The sequence below is a fragment of the Buteo buteo genome, chromosome 9, assembly GCF_964188355.1.
Source record: "Buteo buteo chromosome 9, bButBut1.hap1.1, whole genome shotgun sequence".
Lineage (NCBI taxonomy): Eukaryota > Metazoa > Chordata > Aves > Accipitriformes > Accipitridae > Buteo > Buteo buteo.
Genome location: NC_134179.1, coordinates 40307913 through 40318793, shown reverse-complemented (window position 1 = coordinate 40318793; position 10881 = coordinate 40307913). Strand labels below are relative to the sequence as shown.

Below are 10881 nucleotides of genomic sequence, written 5' to 3'. Positions count from 1 at the left end.
TTGTGTTTGTGAGAGCTGCAGCCTTGAGGTGTGCTGAGAGGAGCTTGGGGCACCATGCAGGAGCCAGGAGAGGCCAACTCGACCGTGGTCTTGAGGTTGGTGAAACAGGAGGCACGAGGCATCAAGGAAAGAGAGACTCCCAAGATGTTGCACAGGAGGATGTGCCAGTGAGCTTGGTCACCAGGTGCATGTCTATGCCCCCTTAACTCCTCACCTTGGAAAAGCAAAGGTGGTGTCTGCAGGAGCAGCACGTGTCACTGCTGGAGGAGGGAGGACCACAGCATGGGCAATTCAAGCGTGCTAAGGAGAAGCATTTTGTCTTCCCTGTTTCACTCTTTGTTGCCCTTGCCGAGTCATTTCCGGCAGCTGTGCTCTCTCAGGGCTCTTGGTGGGGACGTGTGGCTTTTCTGAGTCTCTCTCACACATGCAGGAGGATTGGTCTCAGCATGCACCTCGGGTATCTCATCCTCGCTGCTTTCCTGAGGCAACCACTAGGTAAGCACTGCCTTTGACTGGAGGCTTGATTCCTCTTCCCCCCAGGAGAGCCTCACCCCCTCAACAGTTCTCTGCACGGAGCTGCTCTTGAAGTAAGGGCAAATGTTGGGAAACATCAGATCACACGGGTGGTTTTGCACCTGCTTTCTCAAGATGCATTTACCAATGGGAAAGAAAAATGAGACCAAGAAGAAGCCTCTCCTCTCCTGATCATCTTAGACCCCTGCCCTTCCTTTTCTCTTGCCAGCCATCCACCTCTCTCTGCCTCTCCCTGCTGATCTGTCTGGGCCCAGCGTTTCACAGACATATGACTGCAGAAGCTCTTTTCTATCTCAGCAGTACCTATTTTCTGACGCACAGGACTTTTGAAAGGTGATGCAGGGACATGAAAGCTCTCTCATCCCACTCTCATTCTTAGGGTGTCCCAGGATCTCTCCGGGCCGGCACATGTCATGCAGCATGCCCTGGCTATCCATTCCTCCTGCGTGATTGCAATGCCAGGGCTTCCTTTTCCCTCCCCTCCCTTAACCTTGGAGCCTTTTGAGAGCACAGGGAATGGGGAGCAGGATGAAACTTCTCAGAGGTGTTCCTGCGTCCCTCACCCTGCTGGAGGTGTCCTGGAGCCAGCACAGGAAGGCCAGGCACTACAGGCTCTTCCCTGGAGCCTCCACCTTGCTGTTCCCACCCATGGGGGTCTTGCTGCAGAGCAAGACACAGGGAACTTTCTCCTCTGGCACTTTGCATCCCCTCTTGTTTTGCATCTTGGAGCCTTTCCCTGCACAGCTGCTGACCCTTGCTTTCTTCCAGGCACCATGGGGCAGACCACCGTCACCCAGCAAGAAGGACAAGTCACAGTCAAGGAGAGAGACACCTTCCAGACCACCTGCACCTACCAGATCACTAACTTTGGTGGATTGTTCTGGTACCAGCAGAGGAAAGGCCAAGCCCCACAGCTTATCTCATATCAGGCAGCAGCTGGCCCCAGGCGGAGTGGCCGTCTCACCACTGTGCTGAACACCACGGGGAAAAACAGCCTTCTGCGGCTGGAGGAAGTCGAGGTCTCTGACGCTGCCTTGTACCTCTGTGCTGTGCAAGACACCCTGGTGCAGGAAGCTTCCTTGGCTGTGCAACAAGCCAGGGGAGAGAGGGCATTGGTTTGTGTGAGGCTGAGCTTGGGGGAAGAGGCTCTCAGCTCTCCCCTGGCAGTGATGCTTGCCCTGTACACCCAGAGCTCTGCAGGTCAAAATCCTCTTCCAGGAGAGGACAGTGTCAGTGGCTTGAGAGGAGGAAGAAGGTGTTGAATGAGTCTCAGGTTCCCTCGTTTTCACCGCGGGTTATGTGGTTATTCTGCCCGTGGCTTTGGAGAAGTGATGGGCAATGTAGGAAGTTGGGACCGCTTGTGCAATGGTTCCCTGCTGCTCTTCACTTTCTGTTCTTGTCTACTGCACGTTGCTTCTTCAGGTATTCCTGCAAACCTGTTCCTTAGAGTACCTGCTCCGGGATGTGTCCCTCAGAGGTCAGAGTTCAAAGTAAGATGAAAAATGTAAATAACATGTCACAGAACAATGCTCCTTCCAGGAATTACATGCTTACAACAATTTTGGAAAATACTCAGAACTACTCTGTGGCTCCTCCAGTTGCTGCATGCCTCCGTGCTGTGATCCAGAGGACCTGCTGTCCCCCAGTGCACTCTGCTGGTCCTTGGAGGCCTCCTCATGCCCTGCCTCGTGGGCTTTCCCCAGCCTTGCCTCGTTTCTTCATCAGTGGGACCAGGCTGTACAACTCTGTACAAGAGCACAATGGGGGAAGAGACCCCCCAGGCAGAGGTGGTCAACAGGCCGTGCCAGGAGAAAAGCCAGCTTTAAGGAAAGCTGCTTCATGCTTGGCAGAAGGCCAGGCACCACAGAGCAGCCATGAGGGCTTGGGCACTGGCTGCTGTCCTTGGGCTCCCTGTCTGGTGGGAGCTGGGGCTCTGTGAGAAGCATGAGGACCCTGGTGTGTGGCCTGGCCAGGCTGATTTCAACATCAGCCTGTGAGTCACCTTAGCCCTGCACACCTGTGTAACTGCTGGGCTGTGCAGGGCATTGTTTGGGGGTGGAGGGTGTAGAGGGTGTGTAGGTAGAATTTCCTTCCGCACAGGTTGTCAGCTGTTGACCTCCCAGAGCCTCCAGCACCACCGGGCTCCTCACTGGGGGATAGCAGTGCTTGGGCTCCCCATCTGCAGGACCTGCTCTGAGGCCAAGGGGCCATACCTGAGCAGAGATGCCAGAAGGCAGGGCCTGATCTCCACTGGCTGTGGAGGAGCTGAGTATGTCTTCCTCAGCTTCAAGAGGCAGTGACTGCAAGGGACCCATTGCCCTGTCTCCCACCCTCCCCTTCCTCTGGAAATGATGAAAAGTTCACTTGCGTCCTCACCTTCTCCCCCCACAACCAAAGGCAATACCTTTTGTCCTTGGCACCACAAGACAATGTCCACCAAGAAAAGGATTACTTGGAGGCAGAGGCTGTGATGCAGAAAACTTTAATAACTCTGAAGAGGGAAGGGAGTTCAATTCTAGAGGAGGCTGCCGGTGCAGGGAGAGCAATAGCAGCTGCTGAAAGTCTGCGCCCATTGCCCATGGTGGAGATCCTGCAGGACATCCGTTTGCTTGCACCGCGGAGAGAGCGGGGTCAGCAGAGGCCCCAGGTTGGGTCTGGGGATCTTACGGCCCAGAAGAACAAAAGGAGACAAGAAAGAGATCGGAGGTAGTGGAAGGCAGGGGATTTAGACTTTGGCCATGATTTCAGAGGGCCTCCGCTGCCCTCCTTTGGAAGGGCAGCACTGGATGTTCAGCCTCTCTGAAATGAATGGCCAGGAGCTCCGTCCTCACTTCAGCATCAGCTGCTGGTTTTGGGGTGGTCCTTGTCCGGGCTGTCACCAGCGGCTTTAGCAGGGGGGGCACCTTCTGCCACAGTAGCGGCTGGTGATGCAGGAGAGGTCACAGCACCCAGAGTTGATGGGCACCCCATCACAGCTGAGGATGCTGCCAACGGCAGCGGAGGTGGAGGAGCCCACAACGGTGTTCTGCGGGAAGGAGCTGAGGATGGGGCCAGGCAGGGTCACCACCACGGGAGAGGGCTGGATGACAACGGTGGAGTTCTGGCACTGCCTGACACAGGGCTCATTGCAGCTGTTGGCCAGTGGAGTCGGGCCACAGGGCTGGCAGGGCTGGCACTGGTTGTAGCAGGACATATCTCAGGTCCAGAAGTTTACCTGGGAGAGAGGGTAGGGAGGAATCACAGCGCGGGTACATGCGAGAAGCCGCCTGCCATGAGTCCACCAGCAAAGTCAAAGGCACCTGCTGAGCTGGGAGGTAGAAGCTGGGCAGCGATGCTAAAGGGTTTCTGAGCCCTATCCAGACACGGTACTGCCGAGTGTCACCAGGCCCAAAGGAGCTGCTGACTACCTCTTAAAAGAAGAGCCTCCTCAGCCAAGTCCCAGACACTCTCTGAGTGAGACCTTCACCTTTCTTCCCCCTCCCATGACAAGCAGCACCATGACCCAGCATAGGGTCGAGGAGCATGCATCTGCAGGAGCAGAAAGTAACATGAGGAAAGGCCTTCAGACTCACCTGGTTCCCAAGGAGAAGGACGTGAGAGAGGTGGATGAGAGCAAGGAGCTGCGCTGGCTTTTATGGTGGCCCTGACCTGCCCCAGGCCCAGAGGGAGCTTCTACGGAAGTGACAATTTTCTAAGGTGCTCATGAAGAACGGAAAACATCCCAGCTAATGACATGGGCTGGGTGGTTGTTTTCCTGGATGACACCTTTTCATTTCCTGGCTTATGCCGTACCCATGCCCTCAAGGAGGCTTCTTCTGAGTGCTGGGATTGAGAGGCCCCAGGATTTGCAGGACAGGAATGCGGCGTTGCTGGCAGAAGACTCAGTTCGGGTGCCGGATGGGTGCAGTGCAGGCAAATGATGTTGGCCTGGGGCACGCTGGTGGGGTTGCCTGTGGCCACGTTGACAGGAATGGCCCAGCTGCTCCCAGCCCTGCAATCCTTGGCTGGTCACCCCAGGGCTTCCCTGTGTGAGGACGTGCCGTGTCTTTCCTTTTTCCTCCCTCCCTCCTTCCCGACTTGCTCCAATGTTCACTTGTGGTCAGCTTCCCAGGCAGGTGGGCTGCACTGCTGGGTTTCAACCCTCTTCCTCCTAAACCTGCCCTCTGGAGAAATTTGTTGACCTCTTTTGGCATCTTACTGTCAGGGGATTCCAGGGATCACAAGGGCCCTTAATGCAAACTGTTTTTCTGAGCATGCTGGGGCCGTGAACACATCTTCCACAAGGGTAGAAGATGACCACCTGGAAGGCACTTCTCGGTTACTGCAGCCCCCCCCAGGGCAAGAGGCGGTTGAACACAATGAGGTTGTTTCCCTGCAGAGGCTGCCTGCTGCACTCCCAGGTCCTGAAGGAGCATTTGAGAGTCCATTTTGGTCCCCACTCAGAAATGCAGCAGGAGTTGAAGGAGGCAGAAGTTCGCCCCATGGCTTCCATGCAGCATGTCAGGCACTCACCCTAACCCTAACCCTCTGGGTGATCTTCTAAAATACTTGTTTAACCTTAAACAAGAGCTGAACCACATTCAGGATTATGCTAGTTCCTAGCAATAGGACCATACTGGTCTCAGTATCCCAGGGGTTTTCAAATTTTCCCAAGTTCTCAAACACCATTTTAACTAGACTGGGGAAGAAAGGTGTCTCACCCATAGATGGGGTCTCTGAGGAGGAAGGGTGAATGGTGTAAGTGTTAATAGCTTCCCACAGATGGCTCCCAAAGTATAGAGGTGACAACAATGCTGAGTGCAAACACCGGATTAGTCCCACAACCGATAATTTTATCATACCATAAGCCAGTATTACACAATACATCAAAGCAAAAACCTTAATCTACCGCCCACGGTTGGTAAGCAGCAGCACAGGGACTACATACAGCAAGTGAGGTGATGCATAACAGAACTCTAAAAACAAGTGCCACAACTCTAAGAACTCATAAATCAACATAGTGACCAGCGGCTATTAGACCAATGTAATAAACGCTTGTAACAAATTCATTTTAACAAGCGCTGGTTAGGGTTGTCATTATCTCAACCCTTCGAGCCCCACATTAGGCAACAAAAGGACTGTCGTGGTTTAACCTCAGCCAGCAACTAAGCACCAGGCAGCCGCTCACTCACTTCCCCCCCACCCCAGTGGGATGGGCGAGGAAACCGGGAGAAGTAAAACTCATGGGTTGAGATAAGAACAGTTTAATAGAACAGAAAGGAGGAAACTAATAATGATAATGGTAACACTAATAAAATGACAATAGAAATACTAAAAAGGATTGGAATATGCAAGTGATGCACAATGCAATTGCTCACCACCCGCCAACAGATGGCCTCTTAGTCCCTGAGCAGCGATCCCCCCGCCTCCACTCACCCCAGTTTACCTACTAGATGTGATGTCCCATGGTACGGAATACCCTGTTGGCCAGTTTGGGTCAGATGCCCTGGCTGTGTCCTGTGCCAATTTCTTGTGCCCCTCCAGCTTTCTCTCTGGCTGGGCATCAGAAGCTGAAAAATCCTTGACCTTATACTAAACATTACTTAGCAACCACAGAAAACATCAGTGTGTTACCAACATTCTTCTCACACCGAACTCAAAAACATAGCACTGTACCAGCTACTAGGAAGACAATTATCTATCCCAGCTGAAACCAGGACACAGGGCCTGTAGTGACAGAAGGGGTAATGGTTTTAAAGTGAAAAAGGATAGATTTAGATTGGACATAAGGAAGAAATCTTTTCTTATTAGGGTGGTGAGACTCTGGAACATTGTGGACGCCCCATCCTTGGAGTTTTTCAAGGTCAGGTTGGACAGGACTTTGAGCAACATGAAAACTGAGCAGAGCGCAGTAGGGATGGAACCAGAACTGACTCCAGTATGCAACAATCCAACGGTGCACACCATCCTCCTGCTGCGTCCAATGTCACCTGCTCGTCACACCACACTGAAGCCCAATCGTGCTCTGCCAACTAAGAGGACTTTATGCCGTCCCTTCTGCCCAGAAGACTGGCATGACAGATGGAGCCCAGAGTTGGGACCTAAATGAACTCCATGAACTTTTTATGGACATGACCCATAGACTAAAGGAATGATATCTCTCTGTGTGTATACACATACATATGTATCTATCTCTCTCTTAGGATGGAAAAAGTGGTGACGATTGACCAGGATGTAACTGAAGGTATGGGAACTAAGCATGATGTCAATGGTATAGAATAAGGGGTGGATACTGTCCTGGTTTCAGCTGGGATAGAGTGAATTGTCTTCCTAGAAGCTGGTACAGTGCTATGGTTTTGAGTTCAGTGTGAGAACTCTCCTTCCCAACAGAGGCAAATAACTCCTGCTTTTCCAGAAGAAAACAAGACAGGAGTGGAAAAGTCCCTGGAGACTCCTAAGGACTACTTGTTGCTTAGGAAGTGCCTGATAATGTGCATGCACGGTATTGGAAGAATGCACAAGTTCTTCTAGGTTAAGTAGGGCAGCAGAAGCATTTTTCTTCTCGGGAAAACCGGGGAAGTTTTGTATACAAGGAAGATGTCATTAAGGGGTCCAGTCTGTTTGATTTAGTCCAATGTGTCCTCCAGTCTTGTGGCCCATCTAGCCTGAGAACACCTAGAGACTGGAATGTTTTTGTGGACACCTATGATGAATGCCCCATCTTCTGTCATAGGACCACAACCAGGTTCTCTGGGGACAACTCAAAGTAACCGAGGAGGGCTGAGAAGCACTACACACAGCACCCTATAAAGCTTACTCTTGAAACTAAAATATTCATAGAATCATGGAATCAGAGCATGGTTTTGGTTGGAAGGGACCTTTAAAAGGTAATCTAGTCCAACCCCTTCTGCCATGGAGGGGTTTGTATTCACAAAATCTTCAAACTGTTTTGTCTGTTAGTGTCCACTCAAAAAACATCGGGTGAGGTGGGACAGGCTGGGCTGGGCTGAGCTTAAAGAGCACACACTCAGCCTTGCAATTGGGTTGTAAGTTTTATTTACAGAATACATTTATGATAATTGCCGCAAGCAATGCTGGTCTGGGTCTTCTAAAACATACTTTGAGTAGCTGTGGTCATGGGGAAAGATCTATCTTCATATTTTTCACAACACATCAGCGTCTGATCATTTTGTACTAGATTGTTGGAACACAGTTTTAAAATCTGTTTAAAAGGTAATCTGTTGTTACACTGATGTAGAAAAAAGACACTGTGATATCCACAAGTGTCCTGGGTTTGGCTGGAACAGAGTTAATTTTCACAAGAAGCTGGGAGGGGACACCGCAAGGATAGGTGGCCCAAATTAGCCAAGAGGATATTCGGTACCATATGATGTCATGCTCAGTATATAAACTGGGGAAGTTGGCCAGGGGGAAGGGGGATTCTGGGCTCAGGAACGGACAGGGCATGGGGTTCCAGGTGGTGAGCAATTGCATTGTGCATCACTTGCTTCGTATATTCTTCTATTAGTAGTATTGTTTTTATTATTTCTTCTCTCCTTGTGTTGTCCTATTAAACTGTCCTTCTCTCAGCCCACAAGGTTTTTATCTTTTTCTTCCGAACCTCCTTTGCATCCCACCAGGGGGGAGGAGTGAGCAAGTGGCCATGTGATGCTGAGTTGCTGGCTGTGCCTAAACCACGACAGCAGTCCATGGAGAGGTATACTGCAGTTGCTTCCTCTGCAAAGCACTATCCATAGCATTGTGTTTTAAAAAGGCCATGATGCCTTCAGGAAAGAGAGCACTCTTTGGAGGGTACGCACATGAGTCAAAAAACTCTGCGTGGTTCTGATGTGCCAAGAGAAGTGCTAGCCGGTGCTCTCCAGGCTGGTTATGAGGATGTGCATTCACCACCACGCTCACGGGTCTTGGATAAACATGGGCCCGAGGGAGACAGTTGCTCAGGTAAACACCTAGAAATGTTTGCCTGGTGTAGGGCTCTGCTGAGAACAAACAAAAGAGCTTGTTCCACCTCAGACTTCTGTCTGAGACAGGAGATAATTCTACCCCCAAAGCATCTACCGATCATTGCCGTAATTTAGGCAAGGGATGTGTAGGAGGTCTCCGTCCCAGGGTCAGACCTGGAGCTGGGTCTCAGAGCAAGGCCAGACTCAAGAGAGGACAAGGTGAAGGCTCCAGCCAGCGACTGCCGTGGACTATCTAGGAGCCTGGCCAGGCCAGGAGGATAACAGTAGCCCAGGCCAGACACAGGCACAGATAGGGCAGAGCTGGGGCAGGCCTGCGCTAGGCCAGAGCTCTCATAGGGACCGTGGGCCAGGAACCGAGCCAGAGCTGGGACCCATGGTTGCACTGGATCTAGGTAGGCTTGGTCCTGATGCTCATTGTCCCTGAGTTACCACCTGACTCAGCACTGCCTCCCACAGAACCCAGCCTGGGGAGAGCTGCCCCCAGTCCTCACCCCACGTAGGAATCACTCTGTCCCCTGTGCTGGTCCTGTGGTGTTGGTGGTGTGTGAGGTCTGTGTGAGGGCAAACCCCCACACCACAGGGTCCCAGGGTCTGCAGCTGTGGGAAGGCCTTGGCCTGTGTGTAGGGAGCAGTGGTGTTGCACAGAACACAAGGGCTACTTCAGCCTCAGGGCTCTGGGAATGCTGAAGGAACTTGGTACTTGGGGGAAGGCACTCCAATGTGTGCCCTGCGGTTGGGCGAGTGCATGCCCTGTGCCATTGAGTTACAAGTCATGGATCCTGCTGAGTGTAGAATAAAATCCAACTGCCACTGCCATGTCTATGAGGAGCTGGAAGTATCTCCTCTCACATGGCACGTTTCCGGACCAGAGTTGGGTTGTGGCACTTGTGAGGCTGTAGAGTTCCTGGGCCTCAGGAAAACTGTGCTCGAGGAACACAAGGCAGCACAGAACAATGTTGCATATTTGGGCACCAGTCACTGTCCTGGGCCTGCCTTCACCCAAGGGGGTGGTTGGTTCACAGGGACAGGGGACTCCAGTGTGTGGCCTGCTGTAGCTGATACCAATACTAACTTGTGAACACCTCAGCCCTACACATGGAGGCAAGAGGTGGGCCATGCCAGGTGCTGTGCTGAAGGGTGATAGCGCTGCACAGGGAAGCTGTCCCTGCTGCCCATGCCCAAGCGTGCTGGCGATGACGCCAGATTGGCTGATGGAGAGAAGGAGCAGGCAGAGCAGGGACTGTGGGCCATCCCCAAGGCTATTTGCCCCTTCCCAATTCCTGCCATCCTTTGGCAACATTGTCTTCTGAGCCTCCTTGCCCAGCACAGCTCCAGCCAAAGCAAGAACAGCACTCTTCCCTAAGAGCTTGTGGGACTGCTGACCTCCTCGTGACTACCCACACGCCCAAAGTTCCTCTCTGGAGGACAGCAGTTGTCAGGATTCCTGTTCACATGACATGCTCCAGGGCCAAGGGAGTATTTGTGAGCAGAGTTGCAGCAAGGCAAGGCGTGATGTGGAGTAACTAGGGATGCCTTCCTTGGTGGATGAAAAGCTGGACATGAGCCAGCAATGTGCACTTGCAGCCCAGAAGGCCAACCGTACCCTGGGCTGCATCAAAAGAAGCGTGGCCAGCAAGTCAAGGGAAGTAATTCTGCCCCTTTACTCTGCCCTGGTGAGACCCCACCTGGAGTACTGAGTCCAGCTCTGGAGTCCTCAGCACAGGAAAGACATGGACCTGTTGCAGCTAGTCCAGAGGAGGGCCATGACAATTATTAGAGGGATGGAACACCTCTCCTATGAAGAAAGGCTGAGAGACTTGGGGTTGTTCAGCCTGGAGAAAAGCAGACTCCGGGGACACCTTATTGCAGCCTTTCAGTACTTAGAGGGAGCTTATAAGGAAGATGGGGACAAACTTTTTAGCAGTGTCTGTTCCAATAGGACAAGGGCTAATGGTTTTAAACTAAAAGAAGGTAGATTCAGACTAGGTATAAGGAGGACATTTTTTACAATGAGAGTGGTAAAATAGTGGAACAGGTTGCCCAGAGAGATGGCAGATTTCCCATCCCTGGGAAAATTCAAGTTCAGGTTCGCTCTGAGCAAACTAATCTAGTTGAAGATGTCCCTGCTCATTGCAGGGGGGTTGGACTAGATGACCTTTAAAGGTCCCTTCCAACCCGAACTATTCTATGATTCTATGATTCCTCAGCTTCAAGAGGCAGTGCCTGAAAGAGAACTCGTTGCACTGTGTCTCACCCTCCCATGCCTCTAAGAGTGATGAAGGGTCCCCTGGTGCTCCCACCTATTTGCCCCCCAGAGCAACATCTCCCTCTTTCAGCAGTCAGTGTGCAGATGGAAAGACCACCTAAGGGACACAGGTAGGGT

General features: G+C 52.0%; 1 protein-coding gene across 1 annotated transcript; it reads right to left on the bottom strand.

Annotated features, from left to right (window-relative positions):
- Window positions 1-3421: 3421 nt before the first annotated feature.
- LOC142034896 (feather keratin Cos2-3) lies at window positions 3422-3727 on the bottom strand. The gene has a single exon (XM_075036719.1). The coding sequence runs from the start codon at window positions 3725-3727 to the stop codon at window positions 3422-3424; it is 306 nt and encodes a 101-aa protein (XP_074892820.1).
- Window positions 3728-10881: the final 7154 nt, after the last annotated feature.